Raw genomic sequence first — 27,377 nt, forward strand, 5'->3', positions numbered from 1 at the left:
GGGGATTTCCCCATATCATGCTTTGCACATAGAAAGTGGCTGAAGTTGCTTCTGCATGGGATACACTTACTCATAAGGAACACCACTTCATTTAGGCATCACAGCTTATAACTATGAATTAAAATGGAGCCTTTACGTTCAGAAGTAATGTTCCTTTGCCAGGTAGGGTGACCAACAAGGGAAGAGGGGACGGCTGAAGCCTTCTTGCCCTGGAGTGGGGGCTGCCCACATGCCGCTCACAAGTGGACCCTAGGCCTAATCCGGAAAGGCTGTTCAGGCCTGCAGAAATAGCACTCTGTGTGTTTGGGAGGGAGCGGCTGCTGGAGCAGATCCTAAGCAGAGCAGCCAGCCATCAGTTTTGTGGGCTGGGGGAAGAGGGCAGAAGCCTCTAGGGATTTAGGGCTGGCAGTCAGAAAGCTGTAGACTTTGGTCTTCAAGCTTAGCATTCTTAGATGGCAAGAAGAGCTGCCTCTTCCCCACCCCCTCCACTCAGTCCACACCAGCCTGTATAATATTTTTTTTTATTTACATGTTAAAGAACCAGAAGGTTTAACATACAGTAAGATGAAACACAGCCCTAGAAGGAGGAATGGGTGAGGGGGGATAAAAGGAACAGTAGAAAAAAAAATATACAGTCAACATAAAAAAAACTCAAGAGGGCCACCCCCAGAATAGCCTCCCTTGAGGGGCGAAGAACATGCTGTCTCGATTTTGCCCAGATACGTACACAGTTGCACTCACTCCAGATCCCAGGGAAAGCCAACAATGGGAAAAAATAAAATAAATAAAAGAACCTCACACGCCAACAGGCGAGTAAGAGGAGGCAACCTTTCCCCACATGAGTCTCGTCTCCACTCAGTGCGCCATGCCTGAGCATCTGGGGCACACGCACACCCCATGGCAGTCCCTACCTGTCCCTCCAGGGAAGGAGCGTCACAAAACCAAACTTGCTAAACGCTTTATGAAAACCACAAGTTTTTTTTTTTTTTTGAGTCAACCAAAACAGTAAAACACTGCCCCCCCATTGCTGGAACAAACTGTAACGTCAGAGTGCCCCACGCCACAGCACAAACACAGCAGGGCCAGCTCTCGCCCCATGGTCCGAAGGATGGAACAGGGAAGCCAGCTGCGGAAGCCTCCCTTGCCTAGCTGCAGGGGGAGCCCATCGTGCAGTTCTCTCCAGTTCTGGTCCTGCAGAACCTCTTCCGAACATGCTTCCCACCGGCCTGCCTGCCATTTCGCTGCCACCAGTCTGCCTAACTGGAATCGGAGTCGCTTGTGTCTGAGGATGACGAGGAGGAACTGGAGCTGCTCGAGTCGGAGCTGGAACTACTGGCACTCAGGCGCGAAACAGCCACTTGCTGGGCAGATTCTGGCTTCTCACTGACTGCATGGGGAAGAAAGCGGCAGGGGCTATGATTATACAAAAAATCCCACAGATCGGGAGAAAGAAAAACTGCCCAGAACTGACTTACCCTTCTTGGGGGGCTTCTTGGCTGAATTCAGCTGCCCACTGACATCCTGCAATCGCTTCTCCAGCTCCCGCTTCTTCTCCAGGGCCAGCTCCTCCTTCGTCTTGCCCACCGGCTTCTTCAGGGCTGCAAGGGAGGGACACCTGTTGAGGACTAATGCAAGAGGTCTTCACGCTGCACCATCGCCAAATACAGTCCAGGCTGGTTCAGTCCTGCTTGCTCACCTCCGCATGGGCCCCATTCAATGCCCTATTACAGCCACGAATCTATGCTTGACGGTGTGGGCAGAAGTCTCCAACATGGGGAAAAATATGGCAGGGAGCAATGCTCAAATGCCCTACACCACTGTGGTCTGCTATATGGCCTTTGGCTGCTCTCTAGCAGGCCTTTTCCCAGCTGAACAGCAGTATGGGGACAACTACCTTCATCAAGATTGCTGGGGTGTGGGGAAGGCTCTCCCCACCCCACCCACAGCCAAATGGCTGGCTATATACATGGACAAGCAGGAAAGAGAAAACTGTGTCCCTGCCCACTCTCAGCTCGGGCCCCACCTGCCACATGCAGCCCCTGATCACCACCCCGAGCGGGATTGCAGTCTCGACCCTGAAATGGTTGCCCATCCTCCCCTACGTTTTCCTTGTCCTTCCACCATGGCCTAGCAAAACGAAAAAGATTAAATTTGCATAAACTTAAGTATACAGGTACCAGAGTTCAGCTTTCCTTGGCTGGATGTAGAATACACCCAGCCTACGAACAGGCATGAGGACTGACAGTTCATAAGGAGTCAAAGCTCACAGAAGCACCAGGCTGGAAGGAGCTATGGGATCTTCACACCCAACACATTCCCCTAAAGCAGGACTCTTCTCATATTAATTCCCCCCAACACACTCCTCAAAAAGCCTCCAGGTGACAAGTATTACAGAAAGCAACAAAAAATATTATCCTGGATCATTAAGCAAACTGACTGGGGGGGGGGGGGGAGAGAGTCTATTCTCTTCTATCAGATGTTGGGCAGCACACCCATCCGCCACCACTAAAATACAGCATCTTTGTGACCATAAGCTACAGGTCACTGCCAAGAAGTCTGTCCTCCCAACTGTGCACTGTGGTGGCTTTGCAGACTGTGCTTCTGTGCCTGGCAGGCTGCTCTAAGCAGAGCTCTAGACAGGAGTCACAGTAAGCCTCTCCCTGGCCTATTCTAGAAGCAGCTCTACGTGGGATGTAAGCCCGCCCAGCAGTGCTCTTCCTGTTCCTACAGTCAGAGTGGCTGGAGGCAATTCCCCAAGGCCTTGACTCTCTGCATCTGCAGCACCCTTGCCACTGCTCTTTGAGGCCTCTCCCTCCCCACTCACTCTCACTGTAGGGCTTGCGAGGTTTCTTGCGCAGGCACGACAGCACGTAGCGCTCCAGTTCCCGCAAAGTGGAAGGCTTGAGCGTTTCAAAGTCGATCTCAATCTCCTCTGGGTTGGAGTCCCGCAGGGATGGCTCCCGTGACTGGATGATGTGCACAACCCGGCCCAGCTTCTCTCCCGGCAGCTTGTTGATGTCCAGGCTGAGCTGCCGCTTCTCATCATATGTCATGGGCTTGCTCTCCTCTTCCTCCTCAGAGTCATAGAGCATGGGGACCGGGGGAGGAAGGGCCTTCACACTAGCCTTCTTGGAGGTTCTAGGGAGGAAGGCAACAACAGGGCCACGTTAAGCATGTGTCAGCTGCCCCTCACCCATGGGGGGTTATTGTGCTGGGACAGAGCAGCAGCTGTCAGACTGTCTTGGCTTATTCACACAAAAAATTCGCCACGGTCGATCCGCAGGGGAAAGAGAGTCATCACGCAGCTGTAACAACTCCCTCCCTCCCCTCCCCCAGTTCACACCAAGCCCCACTCACTTGCTGCTGCTGCTGCCACCGCCACCGCTGCTGCCACTGCCACCAGCTGCCTTCTTAGACTTCTTGAGCTGGGCCTGGTGAGCCCGGGCCTCCTCATCTCCCCCCTTGACTTTGCGCTTCTCGGATTTCTTCTTTTTCTTCTTCTCCTTCTTGTCACGCTTCTTCTTGGGCTTGGACACAGGTCCCTGGGAGAGTGCCGCAAGCTGTTCATGCACTGCCCGCAGCTAGTGAAAAGACAAGGAGATGAGACACCATGAGGGGGCTCTCAGTTCCAACTTAGCAGCTTCCTACATCACAGGGAGAGGACAAGGACTGGGGCAGAACCACTTTTCAGACGCCGTCACTGTATCTAGTCATTTCTAATGCAGTTTTTAGCATTCTATTATTGATGTCACTGTTCCAATGTTTTATGTTGCTTCTCATATTGTTTTCTGAATGGTTGTACACCACCTTGGTGGTTTTCAGAAAAGTGGTATAGCTATACTCTAAATACTCTGCATCCACATCTCCCCACACTAACCCCTGGAGAACATGTCCAACACAAAAGGACGGAGCCAGGTACGTCACCTCACCTGTTCCTGGAGCTCGGCTAGCCGGTTGGCTCGCTCCTCCTCCGAGTCTGAACTCTCCTCACTGTCTGATGAGCTCTCGCTGCTGCTCTCGTCTTCGTCCCCCTCTTCATCGTCATCGTCGTCATCACTGGAAGAATCGTCTGTGGAGGACTTCATCAGGAGCCCCGGCTGTGGGAGTGACGTGGAGGGGGGGTTGATGTCTATGGGTTCATCTGGCATCTTGGCATAGCTGAACTCGAAGACATCCTGCGAGAGGGCAGCAAAGACTCTAGGCTTGCTACTGTGGGACTGGGACGAGGAGGGGGACGGGACGTTTATGGGCCGTTAGCCACTCTCTCCACCAACTCACCTGCAGTTTACGAGCCATGGCTACCACATCATGATCAGGTGGGTTGTACTTGTAGCAATTGGAGAACATCAGTCGCACATCAGAAGCAAACTCCTGTGCATCATGGTACTCCCGGTTCTCCATCTTGCGCTGAATCCACATAGGGCGAGGAAGAGAGGGAAAACGACAAGGTAAGCAAAAAGAAGGAAGAGCACCACCAGAAGCTGACGCTTTCAACTGGAAAGAAGGTACATAAACCTGAGAACAGAACTAGGGTCTCAGGTAGCAAAACCTGAACAGAAACGGTCCTAGAAAAACAGAATCTTTATTTCCTAACTTTCTAGCTTCTACGGTTGCAGAAAGCAGTTTAAAAATACAACACAGTTCACATTAAAACGTAGTGGGACTAGGTAGCAGGGATGGGGTGGACCCAGGGTCTCAAATATGCTCATCCTGCCCAAATCTTTCCCTCCTCCCCCACATAGCCAAACCTTCCTTTGCCAGCACCTTTGCTTCACTGTCACATGATCCCCCCACACTACACGAGGCTTACTCATATGTTAACATGACCTTTTGCCTCCTCATGCTATCAACTGGCTGCAAAGACCTCTTGAGCAGAGATTACCTCCCATGCCCTTGCACTGCACTTCTCTACTGCTGGCACTGAAGCAGCAATATTTTGGCATTGGAAATACCAATTTCACATAAATAGCCCTTTAAAAAATAAATGAGGGATTAATTCTAGCAATACAGGTTTTGTGCATACAGTGCACATGAAAGTCAAGGAATTTGGGGCTGTAACACAAGTAGGCAACCTGGTGCCCACCAGATGTTATGGACTACAACTCTCATAAACCCCAGCCAGCATAACCAAGAGTTGGGGAGTAGTCCAAACCATCTGAGGGCACCAGGTTGCCTACCCTGGTCTATGGGCTTAGAAGAAACAAAGCCCACAGGTTTTAACTTCTCAGGGTTAGTTTGGCTATAGAGCCAACGGCGCTCCCTACAAGGGAACTGCCAAAGCCAAACTCTTGTCTCCCAGGCACCTGGCCACTGCCCCCCCCCCCCACCTTGATGGTGCTGAGGTCCATGGGATGTTTGATGATCTCATGGTAGTCATGCAGACCCAGAGCAGAGGCATCGACTGGCTTGTAGAAGGGCCAGGCGTAGGCCGCATGCTTCTTGGACACAAGCTCCTTGAGGATGCCATTGCAGTACTTCAGCTGCTCCGTCAGCTTGCCCCTCTTGGAGGTTTGGTGCTGCTGCGAGTCGGGCAGGTCTTTGCGGGGGGGCTTGATGGGGCGTCCACTCTCCCGCCGGGCAGGAATCTTCGCTGCCTTGACCTCCGGGAGGGCAGCTGAGGGGGAAGACTCTCCACCACTAGTGGCAATGATGGCTGTGGGGGTTGGGGTAGTAGTGTCTGCTTTCCGCTTCACGCCTTTCTTCTGTGGGGACACAACAGAATGGCTTATGGGCACTCAAACAGAAAAAGGTAGTGGGACCCCACCTTCCCTCCCCAAAGTGCAGGAATCCTCCAGTCCAGGACAACCTGGGCAAGACCCGGGCAACTTCCATTCCAGGCCGCTTTCTGGGCTTCCTGCTACCCCAGACAATTGGGCACTGCTTGACCCTGCGCATCAGGCTCTTTCCCAGCGTTGCCCGCCAACCTGCTTGGAGGAGCTCACCTTGGCTACAGGTTGTGCGGGGGCAGGCACCGCAAGCACTGGCTGAGAAGAAGCAGTGGAGTGCAGCGGCTTGAGGAGCGGCGTGGAGATGACTGACGGGTGGGGGATGCTGATGATTGTGGTGGGGATGTCTGTGCTTGCGGGGAAGAGCTGAGTGTGGGACACTGAAGAGATGGCTGGAACTTGCTGAGCAGCTGCACTGGCTGCTGCTAAGAGTGCTGGGGAAACAGAAACCGGCACTTCTGAGCAGAGACAACCCCAGAAGACGCCACAGCAAAGACTGTGCACAGCCACTGCCTCCTCCCAAACCAGCTACCAGGCACCCGAGCCCACAATCCACCTGCACCTCCAAGCCCACCTCTATTAAGAAACTACGCTCCTCTCCCACCCACCCACAATCCTATTTGGGGCTTTCCATTCTGCTCCCCCTGAGCCTTGGCCCCCTGCCCCACAGTTACCTGCCGCCCGAGATGCCCCCTTCTTGTGGCTGTTCTTGGCTACAGTGATCACTATCTCTTGCTCCTCCTGAGGCATCTGGGCCACTTTCTGCAGGAAGATCTTCTCCAATGTTTGGGCCATCAGCACAATATCATCCGTGGGCTGCAAGAAGAGAAGACGCTGTCATCGGGAGCAGAGGGCACTGTAGCCTGTGTCTGCGGGAGTCCGTTCCTGCTTGGCTACTCAGTACCCCCCAATCCCTAGCAGTCTTTGTAGTCCTTCACCTTACAGCTGCCCCCCCCCCCCCCCGTTTCCAATCACTCTCCAGCCTATGTGCCCTGCCTGTCCCTCCCCAGCCATGTGCCCGCTCAGTATGAACTTATACCTTCCGGATCACCGCAAAGGCAAGTACACTAGCTGGCTGACCCCATTCTGCACCCACCTTGTTGTAGATGTAGCAATTGGTGAACATGGTGTTGAAGTCTTGCATGCACTCCGCTGAACTCCAGTAGTAGTTGTTTTCCAACCGCCGCTTGATGGTGCCCATGTCCATGGGCTGCTTGATGATTTTGTGGTAGTCCTGGGGGTAGAGAGAAGCAAGCAAGGCCAGATAGTGAAGCACACAGCAGACTGTTCGACCTGCCCCCCACTCCCCAACCCACACAGCATGGCACAAATGCAAAGCACTGGGCCAACCGACGTCCTGTTCAACGCCTAGGGCGATGTAACATCTAGGCACTCCTGCCACAAGATGCTGGGGTGGGGAATAGTAAGCAATTGATTCTGAGCCCCAAGGCGCCTTTGCAGCCTGCAAGAATCCAGGTGAATGCAAGGAAGAGAGAGAAAATGACTCTCAACTTGCTTAGTCAGTAAGGGATTTTTGCTTCTTTCCTTGGGGATGTCTAGAGTCTACATCTCAAAGATGTTCCCGGAGGACAGCCATTCTAGGAAAGCCTGTCCTGCCTCAGAAATACCATCTTAGAACCCCTACTGTACACGAAGAAGCTAGGCAAGCATAAACCTAGATGGATTTTACCTCTGGGCTTTTACTCCTTAGGTGCCACAGGTGCTGGCCTTTAATTTGGGGGTCACTTGATGTCTTCTACAAAGTCATGGATGGGAATCTGCAAAACGCATTCAGGGCACAAGAGATTAGATTGGGGGGCGGCGTGAGAGCGCAAAAGCGGCTGCATAGTCTCATCCATACCTTTGTAGGTGGCATTAGGGAGAACTGGCTGCTCTGGGTGCAACCCCTGGACAGACCAAGAGCCTTACAGGTTTCAGGGTTATAAACACAGCTAAGCTTCTAATATGGGTGGAGCAAAACTAACTAGGGATCTGGACCAAGCACTGGCAGATGGTGGAGGGCAACTCCAAGCCAGTAGCTACCACACAATGAAATAAGCAGAAGCCAGAACTAGACACAGGTGGCAATAAAGGAACACCCTGAGGCTGTGAAGCAGTAAGAAAGAAACCTCTTACTACAAAAAAGAGGCATGCTTCCCTCGCATCACTGCAGGGGACAGCCTTTCCTGCCAGGTGGGTGAGCAAGGCTTGCTCAAAGGGGACACTGTCAGGTGTGTTGCCCCACCCCTTGTGCTTTAGTGGTGCAGTTCAACTGCCCAGATGTCTACCTCAGCACACAGATAAAACCGGAACTCAGGCTGTGCGATGGGCACAACGTGACCCAATAACCATGGCAACCAATGTATCACAAATACACCAGATCCTCTAGCTCCCCCAGCCCATCTCCCCCACCCCGGGCCACCAGCAAGGTAAGAAAGGGTTGTTACCGGAAGGCCCAGCTTGACGGCATCCACAGGCTGGCGGAAGGGCCAGGCAAACTGGTGCTTCCAGAGGGCTTTCATCACCACTTTGTGGAGGTACTGCAGCTGGTTGGTGACCCTGCCTGGCTTCTTGGGGTTTGAGACCTCTGGGGGTGGCGGATTGGCTGCGGTCAGCTGAAGGGCTGGTACAGACGTCATGGTGGGGCCCTCGAAGCCCTCGTAGAGGAGCGATGGCTTGCGGATCCGCTTCCCTGGTGTGGACTCCACAGCCAGGCCCACGAGACCCACATTGCCCTCCCCCAGGATCCTGCAAAACAGGAACAGACGTGCCATTACCGAGGAGCCGGGACCTACCTTGCTTCCAGGTCTCGCTAGCGACTCTGCTCCCCAATTGTGAGCCAGCAGCTGCAACACGAAGGGCAACCAGGGGGCAACCACCCACCCCCCGTGCAGGGAGTGCTGTTCTCCCTCCAAGTCCCCCTGGAAAAAGAAATATCCAGTTGCGGCCACCGGTACAGCAAGCCTGACATTACACTGATGCTAACTTGCCTCTACGCAACTGCAGTGGATGGGACCCAGGGGAAACTTCCGAAGGCAGGCAACGTTAACTGCTGAGCCATCTGCACCCACTCCTGTCTACCTCAGCACATCGGCATTTCCCGGTTGCAACATTACACTTGATGCCCCACAAAACCGTTACCCCAGTCACTACTCAAACAAAACTCTAAATCAAGAAGCTTTTGCCAAGAAAACCCAATCCCCTCACAGGAAGCCCACCAAGGAAAAACAGACGCTCTCCAAAGAGCTCCCTCCTCACTAAGCAACCCAAGGATTCACAATTTGGGTTTTTCCTCAGAACAAGGAAGCCACGCCCGCAAAGGAAAAATGGGATGGGGGGGCTTCAAAGCCAACACAGTCCCACAACTGGTTAGAGGATGAAAATGACAGGTTGGCATGCTGCTATCCAGTCAGAGACAGACAGCAGCCATGGGGAAATGAATGGCTGTGAAAGCTTGCACACTCCGGATCCAACTAATTGACAATAAGCACTAAGGGGTTAAGCCTAGGTGGGTTCTGGGTTCGGGTGGGGAGGAAAAGAAACAAAGGCCTTGTGCAAGTCCACTCGGGCTACAGACCCAGAAGAGGGGTTTCAAACATGACACACACACCGAATCTGGAGCCCACCAAGCTGCAGAGTCAATAGCATTGCTGATTAAATGTACAAGCAGGGGAACGGAGAGTACCCATGGAAGCAGGTCCTCCCCCACCCCAAGCATCACTTGGAATACCCACAGCTGAGGATTCAGAACAACCACACACCCAGAGCAAGCCTCAGTCACCAGTTGCCATTCAACTTGGCTAGCTTCTTTGGGAACATACGCATATTTTTATTAGGTTTATACCCTGTCTTTCTTCCAAGGAGCCCAAGGCGGTGTACAAGATCCTCCTCCATCTCGCCATTTTATCCTCAACAACAACCCTGTGAGGTAGGTGAGGCTAAGAATCAATGACTGGCCCGAAGTCACCCACTGAGCTTCTAGGCCAAGTGAGGATTTCAACCTGGTCTCCCCAGCCATTGTGCCAATAAATAAATGCTGGAGTGGGGGTCATCACCCAACAAAACCGTGTTCGCCCGCAGTGCATTGGGAACCCAAGGGGGAAAGTGGGAGTCACTCTGGGCACAGGGTCCAGGGCAATGCAGCTGCACCAGGTGGGCCCAGTGTTGTTTATCTAAAAGATTTCAAGGCCACCTTAAGGGTTGTCCCTTTTGTAACTCCAACTCCTTTAAAAGGATCCTAAAACCTGAAGATGTGATGGCTGCAATCTAGGCAGTGCTTGGGGGTGGGGGAGAAGGCTCTTGAGGAGTAGCCCTGAAACGCTCCCAGACTTCTCAGGGGCCGATACGCGGGGAGGGAGCTCAAATGTTGCTAAGCAATTGTGATGTCAAACATGCCTTCGACACCCTAGCCGGGAGGAATCCTCGCCAGTTTAAAGGCAGCGCCAGTCACGTGACACAGCACTTGCAGGTATGCTCCATGCTCACACGCAAGAATCGGAAGTCCTCCCCCCACCCCTGCCTCGCGAAGGCACCCCAAGACCTCACGGCACAGCTTCCCTCCCTCCCTCCCCTTGGCCCATTCAGAGGCGGAAGCAGCAGCAGCAGCAGCCGCCGCCGCCGCCGCCGCCGCCATGGCGGCACCCCGGGCCCACCCCGGCGCCCCCTCCCGCTGGCCTTCCCCGCCCTTCTCCAGGCGGCGCGCTCCGGATTACGTACTTGCCGTTGGGGTTCACGTTCTGCAACATGCCTGCAGGAGCACCACCAGCAGCAGCTCTTCCCGGGGGCCCGGCTCTCTCCCGGGACGGTCCCGCTCCAGCCGCCGGCGCCTCCGTGGCCTCGGGGAACCCCCCCACTTTGCTCAGGTGGCTCGGCCTCGCAGGGGGGAGAAAACACCCTCGCTCAGGGGTGCATAGCAGGCCCCCTCCCGCAGGAAGGGGGAGGCAGGCAGGCGACCGGGTTCAACGCGGACTCTTTATTTGGGGAGGGGGCGTTATTGCATGGGGGGAAGGGGGGCCGTTTCCTCCCCTCCGGTCGCCCCCCACTGCTGATTATTATTAGGGGGAAAAGCTAATAAAATGGCGGCCTTTGCAATTCCAGGGCACTGAGATTGGTGGGGAGGGGTCCCCTCCTGCGACCCCCCCCAAGGACCTCCGACCTCGCCGGGACGTCGGCAATATAGGGCTTCCCGGTCTCCTTGGCGCCTGCCGCGTCCGGAGGTCCCGGTCCCCAGGCGAGTCGTCCCAGTCTGAGGCGCGGATGGCACTGGATTGTACTGGGATTACTGGCGGCGCTCGACCTTTGCTCTCTCGGCGGGTGGGATGGGTAGGGGACAGCAATCGCTACGGAAGCCAAGAGGGGGATCCGCCGAGCCGGTAGCAACAACGATGGCCGGTGACTGGGGGCCGCCGGGCCAGGATGGCTCCCGATTGAGTCCGCCCACCCCTACCCGCACTCTTTCGCTCTCGGGATAGAATCCTTCCTCCGCTCCAGCGAAATGGCGCCTCTCGGCCTGCCTCCGATCGTCCTTATATAGAGGCTATCTCCGCTCCGATTGGCCATAAGAGGCCCTGACATCACCATCCCGCATAGGCACGCCCCTTCGCCGGCTCGGCGGAGCCCACTGGGCGGAGAGGACACAGACGCCGCCTGGCGATTGGGCGCCGCTCAGATCAATCACTCGCCCCCCGTCCACCTCCTGTTGTGTTGTCCGGCCCCGCCGTTCCCGGCTGCCAGCTCACGCATTGGACGGCCCTGCCATTCGTTGCCTCCCGATTGGCCGTCCTGTCACGTGGGGGCGGGGCGACGGTTGGGGAGCTGCCGTTGGCTGTTGTGGTTCTCTGCTCACCGCGGGGGGAAGGGAGGAGGAGAGGAGGGAAGCGCCATTTTGTGGCAGCGAAAACAGCAGGGCGCGGAGCGGGCGAACAATGAGTTGCGTCGCTCCCGGCCCGGCGGCCCTGGCGCCCCCCAAAGGGACGCCGTTCCCGCCGCCCCACAACACAAAACAGGCCACGGTAATGGGGAGAGAGCGTGTAACAGGAAAGGGGGGAGATTCCCCTCGGATTCCTCTTCCCGCCAAAACAGGAGTCGCCCTTGACACGCACCAGAGGCTCCCGCCTCAACGCAGTCGCCCAGGCCCCTCTGAGGGAGCGGGTGGAAACGCCGAGCCGCACGAGCGAGGCGCCCGTCCGATGCGCCTCGTCGGGAGGGGGCCCGAGCCCCCGCCTCCGGCGAGCATAACGCCGCCTCGGCGGCCGCTGTGACGCATGGCCCCAGGCCCACCGCGTGAGGAGGACACACGCGGCGCCCATTGCACTTGCGGGACAAGGCGTTCAGGGCACCGGCGGGCCCGCCGGACACGCCCCGCCAGCAGCCGTCACCGCCCGATCACAAACGCGCGCTCTCGCCGAGTCCGCGCTCGGGCCGTGTGCGAAACGTTACGCTGCTCGGCGTGACTGGCTTCGCGACATCCCCAACAAGAACACGCATCCTCCCCCCTTCGGGCCGCAGCTCACACGAGCCCCTCGGACGCGCGAACCGCGCCGCGGGGCCCCAAAAGCGCAGACGGAAAGCGGGCCCGCAGCCCCGTCGGAGGGCATCCTCCGTCTTCCCAGCCGGTCGACCTGTATCGTGTCAGCCCACCGAGGACCCGCGCCAGCCACTTTCCCCCCGCCGCCCGCCCTCAGCAGCTGCTAAGCGGCAAGCAGCAGCACTCCGCCGGCAACGCCGGACCAAGAAATCCAGACAAAACTGTGACGAAGCCGTGGCAGTCATCAAGTCCCGTTGCCCGCACATTTCGAAGGTATCGCCTGTGCCGCAACTCGCGTCAACCCCCATGTCCTGCAACAGTCGCTCCCATGTTCACCATGCAGCATCCCACTTTCGTCCATAACTCTACGGGAAAAAAACCCAACCCTGTCGGGACAAGCGTCCCCTCACTCCCCACTGACGCGCACGCCGACACTCACTGACCCGCTTTGTGGCCTCCAAAACCCTAGCTTTGAACACAAGGACGGAAGGGTCTTGAAGGCCAAACATCAAGCATTTCTGCTGCCTATCAACGCGGAAACAGTCTAACCCCCATATCTGCCCAGGAGGTACTGACCCATTCCCCCCCAAACTAGGAGTGCCAGAGACCCACACACAGCTGCCTTCTCTTCCCCCTGCCCCCGCCTTTCCCACGGCCGTCGTTTCCTTGAGCAAAAGTCTGGCCTCTCCTCCCCGCCCAAGCAGAAAGGATGAGACCAGGCCCCTTCCTGGGTGGCATGATGGCATTAACCTCCACCCCCTGCCTCTGACAAACATGTGGGGTGTGTCAACTTCCCTTGGACTTTGGCCCCTTCTGGGCCATTAAATAAAAGTTTCGTGTCCAGCTTCCAACGCAACAGGAACTATGGTGGGGTGTGGGTTTGCATTTCACTGTATGTGCCTGTTGCCAGGCAGTGGCCATGTTGGGGGCCTCCCGCCTCTTTAAACAGAAGTAGCTTCTGAGTTCCTCTCCAGAGGGCATGGAAATGGGGATGGCTACTTGGTTAATTTGGGGGGTATGTCCTGATACGGTTTTTCACCCCTTCCTTCTCCTTCCAGATGGGGTCTCTCTATAGCAAAGGATAAAAGGTTGCAGTCAAAAGGGGACAAGAGGCAGGGTACCACTGTCAATTCCACTGCCATCACATGCATGCACACACACCCCAAATCGCCAAGGATTTCCTAAAGAGCAACCAGCCTGCAGTCTCCAAAAGAAGGAGACCATCCAACGGGTGCGCGTGCCCCCTTTGGAAACACAGCTGGATTGTTCTAGAAAAAGGGACAGTCCTTTGAGATGAGTCACATCCTGGCACAGCCACACAGCTTTGCTGAAAGAAGATCTTCTGTCCACAAACGAGGCACCGTGCAGGGTCAAAAGCGGGGAAGGACAACCCCTCATAGGTTTAGTCAGCCTGCAACTGCCCCAAAGCGCCTAACGGCATTGCTCACTCCGTCTCCACCCTGCCTCTCCACCGCAGCCATTTTGCAGGCACGCTTCTTGTCTCCATCAGCCAAGAAGCAACTCATTCAGACACTAACCTCCCCCACAAAGCAGCCTCTCAGAAGAGGATCAACTGGGCAGAAAGTTAGGGGTGGCGAGCGGGAAGGCGGAAGCTCCTCATTTCTTTGTGCTCTCCAGTCTCTCCACCCCTGCCACCACCCAGCCTCCGCTCTAGTCCAAGGCCTGCTTGCCTCATGCAGCAATGACACAGCATTTCCACTGCATCCATATTGGAGAGGGAGGGAAACACCCCAGACAGCTCTCATTTATTAAAGAATATGAAATAATCTCTCCCCCACCCTCCCACCATGGAACCTATTTTTTGCCTTCACCTCAATGCTTACTCAGGATACCCACCAGGCTCCAATAAACTGGGGGATTATTGCACCATTAAAGTCATACACACAAACCCCCACTCAAAATCCCCACTGCCACCTTTAAATATAAGAGATCAGATTCTCTGCTCATCTCAACCAAGATTTTGACGAATTTTCTGTAAATCTCATTTTGAAGAGTGCTGTACATTGGGCCTTGGATTATTGTTTTAAAGGCTCAAGGTCAAACACACACACTGTGCCCCAAGGTGATGCCCAGACTTTGGGGCACTCTCCCAAACTCCTCAAAGTAAGAAAAACAAAAACCGCCCCCCCAATTCTCACCAGTTTTCCTTGGAAGACAACCCCCCTTTACTCCTCTTTTCCTCCCCCCCCACGACCCCAATTCCAGCTTCCCCCCACGACCCCAATTCCAGCTCCCCCCCCGAATTAAGCTTTGAAAACAGATATTCTCAACCATCCTCCCCCGCCCCCATGACAAAACAAAGCCCAACTGGCAGATTGAGATTTACCCCAATTCCTAGTAGGCATTTTCAAAAACAGCTTCTGCATCATTGTAGCTTTAAAAGAAACCTGGAATGTGCCACAAGACACGGGGGGGACGACTCTCCCCCCCGTCTTCGGAAGACGCCCCTCCTCCCCCCCACAAAAATGGGGGTCCCATTGTCAGGCGCCACGTGACAGCCAACTTCTCCCTTTATGTAAGACAGCTGGCCCTTTAAACAGCCACCGCCCGTCCTCGCTTCTGATTGGGCGGACACAGCAGAGGAGGCGGGACAAGCGGCCTGACTGACAGTTTCCTCTCCCCCAGCCGCGTGCGCCTTCGCCCTCTGGAAAGGTCACGTGGCGAGAAGGCACTCACCCCATTGGTCGTCAGCAGGAGGAGGAAGCGGGCGCGCGACCGCGACGGCCCCGATCCGAAGGATCCCATCTTAACTAATTCCGGCGAGTTTAGGCGTCGAAGTAGAAAATGATAAATAAAACATCCAAAAAAATTTTTTAATCCAGCCAACCGCCGCCTCAGCCATGGCGGGAAACCGCAGTAGCGTCTACGTCAGCGCGCCCTGATTGGCTCCCCATCGTCACGTGACCGCCTCGCGACGTTCTAAAAAAAGCCCGGATGGTTGCTGGGGGGGGGATTCCAAACCCCCTGCCCCCGCAAGAAGAGGCGGCGGCGGAGAAACCCCACGAAGCCGGTTGAGGGGGGAGGGGACCAACCGACTCCCCCCTCCCCCGCGGAGGTCTCGCTTCGGGGGTAACGTCAGCATGGCTCCCGCGACGCCCGGGGAGGGCGACTGCGCACGCGCTCTCCTCCCCTTCCCACCCCTTCTCCCTGGGCCGGGGGGCCTGAGCGTGCGCAGCCGGTGCTGCGTTGGCTGCGCTCCGCGGCCGTGACGGTTGTGCGCTGCCCGCGGAGCTGCGGTTGTCGGGGCGCATGGACGAACACGCGCACGGCGCCTCGGTGCCGCGCAGGATGAAATGAAGTGCCTGAGAAATGGAGGATCGCGCTGCAGAGGATGGACCTTGGCCCGGTCCCGCCCGGCTCTCAAGGCCTGGTGCAAGGAACGTCCATTCAGGAAGCCGGTGCCCCACGTTTTAAGTGGGGTGCTTATTTTTCCCGCCCGCTTCACGCTTTGCAGCAGGTTGCAGTGACGCAAAGAGTCACACGCGCTACGCGGCGGCTGTGGCCCGCTAACCAGTTGAGCTTGCGTGAGACCCCTTTGCTTTGCAGTTTCAGGCAGCTGGGGGGAAAGGCATACGCTCTCTGCAGCCAGCCGCTCTTTATCTGGCTGATGAATGGGTCTTCCCCTGGTGTGATATCCTTCGAGGGATAGCCCCTAGGCATGTACAGAATGTCCTTTGTAATAGAATGGCCCTGAGCTGTCTGCCTTTCCCATACAATAGTGAGGAATAAGCCCGTGGCATGTGCCGAATGCCTTTCCTTGGCCCCAAGCACTGTACCCTGCCTTTTCCTTATTATAAGAAGAATAGCCCCATAGACTCCTATCTGGCCGGATGAGTGGTCAAGCAGACCTGTTGCGTGGCTGGTTCTTGCCCTGTTGTGGGATGAGGAAGGGAGGGCTGTACCCTTTTATAATTTAGGGAGACGCCATAGCTCAGTGGTAGAGCAGATGCTTTGCATGCAGACAGTCCTGGATTCTATCACTGTATAGAAAAAGGCCCTCTCCACCTGAGATTCTGGGGAACTGCTGCCAGTCTGAGTGGGTAGGCCATACTGGGTCAGATGGACTCGTAGTCTGACCTGGCATAAGACAGCTTCCTATGATCCTAATGGCTGTTAAGTTATTTCCATTAGGAATGATCTCTGGGCATGTGTAGGCTGCCTTTCCCTTATTATAAGAGCCTTGCCCCTGGGTATGTGCAGACTGCAATTCCCCTATTTATAAAGCACCATCAAGGGACATGAGTCTTTACAGAATAATAGGACAAACAACAGCAGATGTCTCTTCCCCACTCAGAAACTACTGCCAGTCAGATCACCATTTCCCCTTCCCTAGCTGCACTCTGTGCCTTGAACAATTGCATAACAGGCAGAAGATCAGGGAATGCAGCTTTGGTATCATTCACATCTCTGCTAGAAAGGCATTTGTTGAACATCTGCCTATTTGGCAGCTGGAACAATTACCGTTTCATACTAGAAAAGAAGTGGCAACCAGATGTTGGGGTGGGGATTCCATTGCTGTCTAAAAGGTAACCACTTGCTTTTTTTTAACAACTGCAAAGTGTAGTAAAACATCAAAAAGAATCACACAAAGCACAGGGCATGTGTACTTGGACTAGACTGCCTTTGTTGCCATTCAGTCTGGCTCTCATGAAAAAGGTGCCTTAGATTACCTGTGCATTTCGTACCTGGAAGAGGCGCTATATAATATTTATTTATTTATTTATTTCATTTTTATGCTGCCCAATAGCTGAAGCTCTCTGGGCGGTTCACAAACATTAAAACCAAACAACACACAATAAAACAATTTAAAATATATAGAACATTAAAACCACAATATAACAATACAACCACAATAAAACCTAGCAGCAGTACAGGAGTTTAAAATACAGATTTAAAACAGCAAAGATAAAAATTTAGAAAGCTAAAATGCCTGGGAAAATAAAAAGGTCTTCACCTGGCGCCGAAAGGAATACAATGTAGGCGCCAGGTGAACCTCACTAGGGAGCTCATTCCAGAGCCGGGGTGCCACAGCAGAAAAAGCCCTCCTCCTAGTAGCCACCCGCCTCACTTCCTTTGGCAGGGGCTCACGGAGAAGGGCCGCTGATGATGATCTTAAGGTCCGGGCAGGCACATATGGGACGAGGCGATCCTTCAGGTAACCTGGCCCCAAGCCGTTAAGGGCTTTGAGTGTTAACACCAGCACTTTGAATCGGGCCCGGAAATGGACTGGCAGCCAGTGCAGCTGGAAAAGTACTGGTGTAATATAAGCTCGCTGGCCAGTCCCTGTTAACAATCTTGTTGCCCTATTTTGGACCAGCTGAAGTTTCCGGACCGTTTTCAAAGGCAGCCCCACGTATAATGCATTGCAGTAATCCAGACAAGAAGTGATCAGAGCATGGATAACTGTCGCTAGGCTCTCTCTGTCCAGATAAGGGCGCAGTTGATATACCAGCCTAAGCTGATAAAAAGTGCTCCGTGCCACTGAGTTCACCTGTGCCTCAAGTGACAGTTCTGGATCCAAGAGCACCCCCAAACTACGAACCTGATCCTTTAGGGGGAGTGCAACCCCCTCCAGAACAGGTTGAATATCACCTAGCCGGGCAGACGAACCACCCACTAACAGTACCTCCGTCTTGTCTGGATTGAGTTTCAGTTTATTGGCCCTCATCCAGTCCATTACCGTGCCCAGGCACTGGTTCAGAACAGCCACTGCCTCACCTGGTTTTGATGAGAAAGAGAGGTAGAGCTGGGTGTCATCCGCATATTGATGGCACCTCAGCCCACACCTCCGGATAACCTCCCCCAGCGGTTTCATGCAGATGTTAAACAGCATGGGGGATAAAATAGAGCCCTGTGGAATCCCGTGGCACAATTGCCACGGCACAGAGCAATAATCCCCCAGCACCACCTTCTGGAATCGGCCATCCAAGTAGGAGCGGAACCACTGTAGTGCAGTGCCTCCAACTCCTAACCCAGACAGCCTATCCAGAAGGATACCACGGTCGATGGTATCGAAAGCCGCTGAGAGGTCCAGGAGAATCAACAGGGTTGCACTCCCCCTGTCCCTCTCCTGGCAGAGGTCATCCCACAGGGTGACCAAGGTAGTTTCCGTTCCAAAACCAGGCCTGAAGCCCGATTGAAATGGATCTAGATAATCCGTTTCATTCAACAGTGCCTGGAGCTGTCCTACAACCACCCGCTCAAGCACCTTGCCCAGGAAGGGGATGTTGGCCACTGGCCTATAATTGTTAACATCCTCTGGGTCCAGGTTAGGCTTTTTCAGGAGTGGTCTAATTACCGCCTCTTTTAAAGTGGCAGGCACCGCTCCCTCTCAAGGAGGAATTTACATCCTCCTGGACCCAGCCAGACATCCCCTCCTTGTTTGATTTAATAAGCCATGAAGGGCAAGGGTCAAGCACACAAGTGGTCAATCGGACTTGGCCAAGCACCTTGTCCGCATCCTCAGGCCTCAATAACTGAAACTCATCCAATAAAACTGGACCAGACGGTGCTCTGAACGCCTCTACCAATGGAACTGCATTAATGGTGGTGTCCAATTCATGACGAATCTGAGCGACTTTATCCTCAAAGTGCCATGCAAACTCGTCATAGCGTGCCACCGAGGGTTCCACTGTCTCTCTCCCTGGCCCAGAATGTAACAGGCCGCAAACCACCCGGAAAATCTCCGCTGGACGACACTGAGAAGATGCAATGCTGGTGGAAAAGAACTGTCTCTTTGCCACCCTCACCGCCACAGAGTAGGCTTGATAGTGGGCTCTTACCTGTGTTCGGTCTGACTCAGCACGAGTTTTCCTCCACCTGCGTTCTAGCCGTCTCCCCTCCTGCTTCATTGCCCTCAGCTCAGGTGTATACCAAGGAGCTGGCCGGGCTCTGCTCAGAGGGAGAGGGCGCCTGGGCGTGATCGTGTCAACCGCCCGAGTCATCTCTGCATTCCACAGAGCGACCTGGGCTTCGACAGGAGCACCAGCCATACCAGCGGGAAAATCCCCCCGAGCCCTCTGGAATCCATCGGAATCCATTAACCTCCGGGGGCGGACCATTTTAATAGGTCCCCCACCCTTGCAGAGGGGAAAGACCGCCAGAAGTCTAAACCTCAGCAGGAAGTGATCTGTCCATGACGAAGGGACAGATGTTAATTCCTCCACTTTCAGATGAGAAAACCAGATCAAGCGTGTGTCCTTTTGTATGCGTTGGGCCGATGACATGTTGGGACAGCCCCATGGTTGTCATGGCGGCCATGAAGTCCTGAGCCGCCCCGGATACAGCGGCCTCGGCATGGAAGTTGAGATCCCCCAGGACCATCATCCTAGGGGTCCTCAACACCAAGTCCGAGACCACCTCCATCAGCTCAGGCAGGGAGACTGGTGGGCAGCAGGGTGGGCGGTACACCAACAGAATCCCTAATCTGTCCCGGGTACCCAACACAAGGTACAAACACTCAAGATCTGCACTCGAATGAGCAGGAAGCCTGGAGAGGGAGATTGAATTCCTATCGACCACGGCAACCCCCCCTCCCCGGCCCTCAAGTCGGTGTTGGTGCTGCACCGAGTACCCAGGAGGGCACAGCTGGGAGAGAGTGACCCCTCCCAGTTCCCCCACCCAGGTCTCAGTAATACATACCAGGTCAGCCCCCTCATCCACAATCAAATCATGGATGAGGGAGGTCTTATTTTGGGCCGACCTGGCATTCAGCAGCAGCACCACCAGACCCGAGGGCAGACTGGTAAGGCTGCCAGGAACCATCAGGTTGGGGGAAGAACCAGAAGAGGGGACAGCTGTAAGGTGTCTAGCCCCTCTTCTCCTCAGCTGGCCTGTTAATCCCCCAATGCCATACCTCCCCCTGCCCGTGACCACAGTTATTGTGGCCCCTCCCCGACCCCCTGAGTTGCCCAATAGTCCTCCCAGGCACATATTAAAATGTTAGAGTATAAAATGATTCAACAGTATAAAAGAGATAAAAGAGAACAGCAGCAAAGAAGGAGCAGATAAAGTCCACGTTTGCCCCTTTCCCCCTCGTCTTAATAATAATAGAAGAATGCATGGCGGGGGGCAGAGGGTGGAGATGATGCCCAGGAGTATTTCTGTTTACAAGGGCCAGCCTGCGAAACACAGCAAAGCAGCGCATGCTCACGAATCACGCACTGCAAAATCATCAATAGGCCTGCAATATGGAAGGGCCCCCCAGTGTGTCTTTCAGGAGTACGCCACAGCTGCAAGCACGCCACCGATGCAAAATGCAGCCAAGGCAACCAGAAATGCTGCAGAGCACGACAATGAGCACCAGCCGTACTCCGTGCAAAGAAAGCTTTCAGCAGGAAAAGGGGGCAGGTCATGCACAGAATGCAAGGGCCCCAACCTACAGAGCAGAAGACTCCTCCAAGCAGACGGATGCATTTAACGCTGCAGTGTGCGTGAGAGACCCCAGCCCCGCACAGAGGGAGAGGAGCAGGTGGGAAAAGAGCATAATGCAGTGAAAACCTCAAAGCATGATGCGAAATGATGAAACCCAGTGAAACACTGCTCTGCGACCTAGGAGGCCGCCTCTCAAATAGTGGGAGGGGTGTGTGTGATAAAGGCACTCGGAATCCCATTGGTCCAAATAAAATCACATTCACAATTGTTTGCAACAGACAGGACGATTTACAGTCTTACAACAATCCCACAAGATAGGTTGGGGGCAGTGGAACTTAAACAACTCCAGGGCTGAGTAGGCTGTGAGAGCTCTAGTCTGTGGTGCCAAACCCATAAGAGCATCCAAAGATGCCTTACACTGTCAGACCCCTGGTCAATCTAGCCCTGTATCGTTGACACTGACTAGCCGCAATGGCTCTCCGGGGTTTTAGACAAGAATTTTTCCAGCCCTAGCTGGAGATTTATTAATTGTATTACGTTTGTATACTGCCCAATAGCCGAAACTCTCTGAGTGGCTCACAAAAAACCACAAAGTACAACATAAAACAATAGAAAATATAAATGCTTAAAACTACAGTACAAAAGTACAACCAGAATAAAATGCCAGGGACTGAACCTGGGATCGTCAGCAACTGAGCAGATTGATACCCGTTTTAGCTTTGGCAAAGTTGCTACGTGGTGTACAGCAGCCTTCTCCAGCCTGGCTGGGGCTGATGGGTGTTGTAGTCCAATACTTCTGGAGGGCATGAGGCTGGGGAAAGCTGCCATAGAGTCACAAGGCCACCTGATGTGATCATGACCAATGTGAGATTTGAAGCAGAGATGTCTCCAGCCCTGCAAATGTAGTGCTAAGCACCAATCCAAGTCACTTTCCTGCTGCGCTAGCCCCATATAAAAAGCCATCTTCAGGATCACATGGTTGTAACTGCATATCATCAGACCGAGTTCTACTCCAAGGGGTCTGGGGGCAGCCTCAGAACCCAAGTGCATTTCCTGGGAGAATCTGGGACAATGCAGCTTTTCCCGCTGATAGGGGAGGGAGAAAGTACATCTGCCAAAATTATCTTTCCCATCGTTTGGAGGAAACGATGGGATATAAATGCAACAAATCAAATAAATAAATTGGCCATGTGGTGTGCTGTGCATGTCTCATGATTTTACACAAGAGACATCCCTGATGCTGTGCAGTGTTTTCCCAGTTGTCTGTTGTAGCTTGTAAGCTCCTTGTGGGCAGGGACCTTTGTAGTTCTGCCTGTAAAACTGCAAGGCATTGTGGACATTGATGGCACTGTACAAATAATGCATAAAATAATTTCAAGGGGGTTTAATTTCAGAGAAGGTGCACTGAGATACTGACAGGAAGAATATAAGCAGTCCCTGCTGGATCAGACTGTGGGTCCATCTCGTCCAGTATCTGGTTCCCACAGAGTGGATGGCCAATTGGTACCTCTCGGATGCCCACAAGCAGGGCCCAAAGGCAACAACCTTCCACTGTTGCTTGTTCTAGTATTCTGAGATAGGCTGCTGCTGAACATTGAGGTTCCATTCAGCCATCCTGGACTAATATCCTCTTCGTGAATTTGCTGATTCCCTCTACGCTGTGACAGCTCCATGCACTTCGTCCCTCTGGTAGCACCTCCTCCTGTCCACAAAGTGGGAGGCACAGGCCTCACCAGAAGCACTTCCCTTTGCTCAGGGAACGGCCTGGCCCACCACCATCAGCGTCCTCTAATACTCACCCTGCAGATGAGAGATTTGGGTTGTTTTTTAAACAAAATAAGGAACATGCTGAATGGAGTTTAACAAAAGGTCACTCAGAGTATTCGTCTGGCTCAGTATTGCCCACTTGGAATAGTTCTGGTAGCGGCTCTCCAGGGTTTCACACGGAGATCTTTTCCATCGCCCTGTACCAGCCCCAGTTGTTAGAAAAGGAAATGTGGCTTCTCCGGACTCCTTACAAGGAACAGAGGTATGAACAGATTAAGTTCCTCCTGTTTTCCCCAGCCTCATCTCCACCTTCATGCAAAAGCCACAGGTTTAATTGAAGGGCAGCCAAGTGGCACTGGATTTATTGGAACTGCTCCATCCCCCAAACAGGATTTCCTACTTCCTCCTCCTGGGAGAAACCGTAGGGGGGGTACACCTGGATGCTACCCTGTGGTTACTCAGAAAGGGGGTGGTGTCCCATTGTTTTTCACAGGGTCTTTTGCTCCTAGAGAAATGGCATCAGACAGCAGCCTCAATGCCATTGAAACGCCAGCACAACAGGCAGAGTTTGAGCCAGTGAAGCTTTTATATATTTGTTTGTTTATTTATTTATTTATTTATTTATTAAGACATTTCAGCTTTTAAAAAGGTCTCCAGATGACTTGTGTGTGACCTTGAAATTTCCTCCTGGTACACACACAAGCTTGTACTTATGACTCATTGCAGTTTTTACAGGCATGCACACAGAATGGGCACCCAGAAAAGGGAATCTCCAAAAGGACCAGGAAGTGAGAGTGAAACTCCCCTCCCCGCAACACCCCTTGTGGTCAATTTTGGCAGAAAGAAGTACTGTGGGGCCTGGAGCTTCCCAGGAATGTCCAACTTTTGTTTTTTGCAGGCTTCTGTGCCTTTCATGGCGTGCAGACATTTAAGGACAAATTCATGTAGGAATTAGCCATTGTAGCCTACCTCTGAATTCAGTTGCTGGGATGAAACAGCAGAAGGGGTCTTTTGCCTTCATGTCCTGCTTGTTAGCTTTCCACTGGTTGCTGGGGGGGGGGGGGAATCTGGTTAGACAAATTCATGGAGAATAAGGCTATGAATGGCTACTAGTCCTGATGGGTATATGCTACCTCCAGTATCAGAGGCAGTATGCTGGGGAATATGAACAGAAGGATATGCACTTGTGTCCTATATTTGGGCTTCCCATTAGAGCCTCTGGTTGGCCACTGTGAGAACAGAAAGCTGGATTAGATTAACCCTTGTTCTGATGCAGTGTGGCTCTTCTTATGCTCTTATGGTTGGCTTCTATGGGAAAACTGGAATACTGGACTAGATTTGTCTATTTTATAATAACAAAATACGTAAACTGCTTTGCTTCTCCACGTAGAGATGCCTAAAGCAGCTAACGAAATGAAAGGAACAACGTCTAACAATAAACTAACAGTAACATTTCAGTATCAAAAAGATATCAAAAGAGCAGTAGTAAGCATACACATACACCCCCACCCCACCCCCACGAAAAGCAGTACAGGCAGAAAAATAAAGGAACGGAGCAGGATAGAAAAGTTTTCAATTGATACCAGAGCACTGGCAAAGAAGGAAATAGCCTCACTTCCTGAGGCAGGGAGTTCCACATGTTGGGTGCCATTACAAAAAAGGCCTTCTCGTACTTCAGATGGACTTCAGCTACTGAAAGTCCTGTGAGAGAAAAAGAGGGGGCATGCCTATGATTGCCAGTGCTCATTCTCTCCCAGGAAAGGAGTTTTTGCAGCTTCTCAGGGCAGCTTGTCCATTACTGAATGGCTAGAGCACCGCCACTGAAAAAGCCCTGCTTCTCATGCTCCCTCGGCTAATGGCCTGAGACATGGCAGCACAGAGAGGAAGGGGTTCTCCAGTAGACACTGTTTACTTGGAGTTCCAAAAGTGACAAAGTCCCTCACCAAAGACTCCTGAGCGAACTGAGCAGTCATGGAATAAGAGAACAGGTCCTCTTATAGATCAGTAACTGGTTAAAGAACAGAAAGTAGACAGGAGGAATAAATGGTAAATTCTCCCAATGGAGGGAAGTCATAGAATCATAGAGTAGGGTTGGAAGGGGCCTACAAGGCCATCGAGTCCAGCCCCCTGCTCAATACAGGAATCCAAGTCAGAGCATCCCCGACACATGGCTGTCCAGCCTCGTCTTGAAGGCCTCCAGTGTGGGAGAGCCCACCACCTCCCCAGGTAATTGGTTCCATTGCCGTATTGCTCTTACAGTCAGGAGGTTTTTCCTGATGTTCAGCCAGAATCTGGCTTCCTGTCACTTGAGCCCATTATTTTGTGTCCTGCACTCTGGGATGATTGAGAAGAGATCCTGGCCTTCCTCTCTGGGACAACCTTTCAAGTCCTTGAAGAGCACTATCATATCTCCCCTCAGTCTTCTCTTCTCAAGGCTAAACATGCCCAGTTCTTTCAGTCTCTCCTCGTAGGGCTTTGTTTCCAGTCCCCCGATCATCTTTGTTGCCCTCCTCTGAACCCTCTCCAGCTTGTCTGCATCCTTCTTAAAGTGAGGTGCCCAGAACTGGACACAGTACTCCAGATGAGGCCTAACCAGTGCTGAGTAGAGGGGAACTGGTGCTTCCCGGGATTTGGAAGCTATGCTTCTATGAATGCAGCCTCAAATAGCATTGGCCTTTTTTGCAGCCACATCACATTTTTGGCTCATATTCAGCTTGTGATGGACAACAATTCCAAGATCCTTCTCGCTTGTAGTGTGGTTGAGCCACGTATCCCCCATCTTGTAACTGTGCCTTTGGTTTCTTTTTCCTAGGTGCAGAACGTGGCATTTATCCCTATTAAACGTCATTCTGTTGTTTTCTGCCCAGTGCTCCAGTCTATCAAGATCACTTTGAATTTTGTTTCTGTCTTCCAAAGTATTAGTTATCCCACCCAATGTTGTGTCATCTGCAAATTTGATCAGCACTCCCTGCACCTCCTCCTCCAAGTCATTAATACAAATGTTGAAGAGCACTGGACCCAGGACTGAGCCCTGCGGGACCCCACTCATTACCTCTCCCCAGTTTGAGAAGATCCCATTGAGAAGCACTCTTGGTGTCCAATTCTGTAGCCAACTGTGGATCTACCTGATCGTTGTTTCATCTAGCCCACTTTGAGCTAGTTTGCTCATCAGGAGATCATGGGGCACTTTGTCGACAGCTTTGCTGAAGTCAAGGTATATTATGTCCACATCATTCCCACAGTCCACAAGGGAGGTGACTTGATCCAAAAATGAGATCAGATTCATCTGGCAGGATTTGTTCTTGACAATCCATCTTGGAGTCCAGTAATCACTGCATTGTTTTCAAGGTGCTTACAGATGGATTGCTGTATCATCTGCTCCAGAATTTTCCCAGGGATTGATGTCAGACTGACTGGTCTGTAGTTCCCAGGTTCCTCCTTTTTACCCTTTTTGAAGAGATGGACAACATTAGCCCTCCTCCAGTCATCTGGCACTTCCCCCGTCCTCCATGATTTCTCAAAGAGAATAGACAGTGGCTCTGAGACTTCTTCTGCCAGTTCCTTTACTACTCTAGGGTGCAGTTCATCTGGCCCTGGAGATTTGAACTCATTCAAAGTCATTAGGTGTTCCTTGACCATATGCCTATCAGTCTCAAGCTGCAATCCTGCCCCTTCAGCCTGTACTTCGCCTTTGCCAGGGGGCTTATAGACCCTCTTTCGGGAGAAGACTGAGCCAAAGTAGGAATTGAGCACCTCTGCCTTTTCTTTGTCATCTGTTATCATTTTGCCATCCTTAATAGCTGAACCACCATTTCTTTCCTCTGTCTTCTACTATGCACATAGCTGAAGAAAGCTTTTTTGTTGCTTTTAGCATCCCTCACTAATCTCAGCTTGTTCTCAGCTTTAGCCTTCCTGACTCCATCCCTGCAGTTCTGTGCTACCTACCTGTACTCTTCCTTTGTTACTTGGCCTTCTTTCCACTTCTTATATGTGTACTTCTTTGTTTTCAGGTCATCCCTAAGCTTTTTGTGAAGCCACATTGGCTTCTTCTGTTGTCCTCCACCTTTTTTTCTTGTTGGAATTGTTTGTAATTGTGCCTTGAGAATTTCCTTTTTTTAAAATAGCGGGAACCCACAGGAATGGGCATTAGGACCAATGCTTTTCAACCTGTTCATAAATTATCTGGAATTAGGTGTGAGCAGTGAAGTGGCCAAGTTTGCAGATGACACCAAATTATTTAGGGTGGTGAAAACAAAAAGGGATTACGAGGTGCTCCAACAGGATCTCTCCAAACTGGGAGAATGGTCTTCTAAATGGCAAATGTGGTTCTATGTAAGCAAGCGTAAAATGATGCATGTTGGAGCAAAATATCCCAACTTCAAGTATAAGCTGATGGGTTCTGAGCTAGCGGTGGCTGACCAGGAAAGAGATCTTGGGGTTGTGGTGGACAGCTCAGTGAAGATGTGCAGCTGCTGTAAAAAAGACAAGCTCCATGTTAGGCATAATTAAGAATGGAATTGCGAATAAAACTGCCAATATCATACTGCCCCTATACTAATCTATGGTGCAACCACACTTGGAATACTGTGTACAGTTCTGGTCACCATACCTAAAAAAATATATTGTAAAGCTGGAAAAAGTGCAGAGGAGGGCAACTAACAAGATCCAGGGGCTGGAGCATCTCCCCTAGGAGAGAAGGGTACAACAGCTGGGCTTGTTTAGCTTGGAAAACAGGAGGCTAAGGGGAGACATGATAGAGGTCTACAAAATGATGCATAGTGCAGAGACTTTTTTTCTCCCTCTCACATAATACTAGAACCCACGGTCATGCCATGCAGCTGATTGGTGGGAGATTCAGGACAGATCAAAGGAAGGGCTTCTTCACACGGTGTATAGTTAAACTATGGAACTCGCTACCACAGGATGTGGTGATGGCCACCAATTTCAATAGCTTTAAAAGGGTG

The 27,377-nt window shown here is 52.7% G+C and overlaps 2 protein-coding genes across 11 annotated transcripts in view; one reads left to right on the top strand and one right to left on the bottom strand.

The window, feature by feature from the left end:
• Positions 1-504: 504 nt before the first annotated feature.
• Positions 505-15,376, bottom strand: BRD2 (bromodomain containing 2). 10 transcript variants are annotated; one of them, XM_084831885.1, is made up of 12 exons: positions 14,950-15,376; positions 8,174-8,474; positions 6,823-6,960; positions 6,401-6,542; positions 5,943-6,160; positions 5,328-5,702; positions 4,279-4,407; positions 3,930-4,097; positions 3,358-3,581; positions 2,825-3,138; positions 1,476-1,598; positions 505-1,387 (listed from the first exon to the last, which is right to left on the bottom strand). In XM_084831885.1, exons 1-12 carry the CDS (start codon positions 14,952-14,954, stop codon positions 1,257-1,259), a joined length of 2,268 nt encoding a protein of 755 aa, XP_084688011.1. In that variant the 5' UTR covers positions 14,955-15,376; the 3' UTR covers positions 505-1,256. The 10 variants fall into 10 exon arrangements, with proteins under 10 accessions (XP_084688011.1, XP_084688009.1, XP_084688014.1 ...); XM_084831883.1 differs by having other exon boundaries at positions 3,930-4,175; positions 14,950-15,375; XM_084831888.1 differs by lacking the exon at positions 14,950-15,376 and adding an exon at positions 14,600-14,889.
• Positions 14,571-27,377, top strand: part of LOC146356713 (HLA class II histocompatibility antigen, DM alpha chain) — a 28,216-nt gene continuing 15,409 nt past the window's right edge. The window contains exon 1 of the mRNA XM_084831932.1: positions 14,571-22,675. Within this exon, the coding sequence (XP_084688058.1) occupies positions 22,641-22,675 (35 nt within the window). The 5' untranslated portion in view covers positions 14,571-22,640. The remainder of the gene's footprint in view (positions 22,676-27,377) is intronic.

This window comes from Heloderma suspectum, chromosome 2 (genome assembly GCF_057233095.1).
Source record: "Heloderma suspectum isolate Gila_16-S chromosome 2, 16-S_ref, whole genome shotgun sequence".
Taxonomy (NCBI): Eukaryota; Metazoa; Chordata; class Lepidosauria; order Squamata; family Helodermatidae; genus Heloderma; species Heloderma suspectum.

Excerpts from the sequence above, each read along its gene's own strand:
- BRD2 (XM_084831879.1), bottom strand. The coding sequence starts at position 13,028 with ATGTTTGTCAGAGGCAGGGGGTGGAGGTTAATGCCATCATGCCACCCA. Across the intron at positions 6,961-8,173 it reads CCGTCAAGCTGGGCCTTCCG|GACTACCACAAAATCATCAA; the intron begins GTAACAACCCTT and ends CTCTACCCCCAG. Across the intron at positions 4,176-4,278 it reads CCATGGCTCGTAAACTGCAG|GATGTCTTCGAGTTCAGCTA; the intron begins GTGAGTTGGTGG and ends GCCCTCTCGCAG.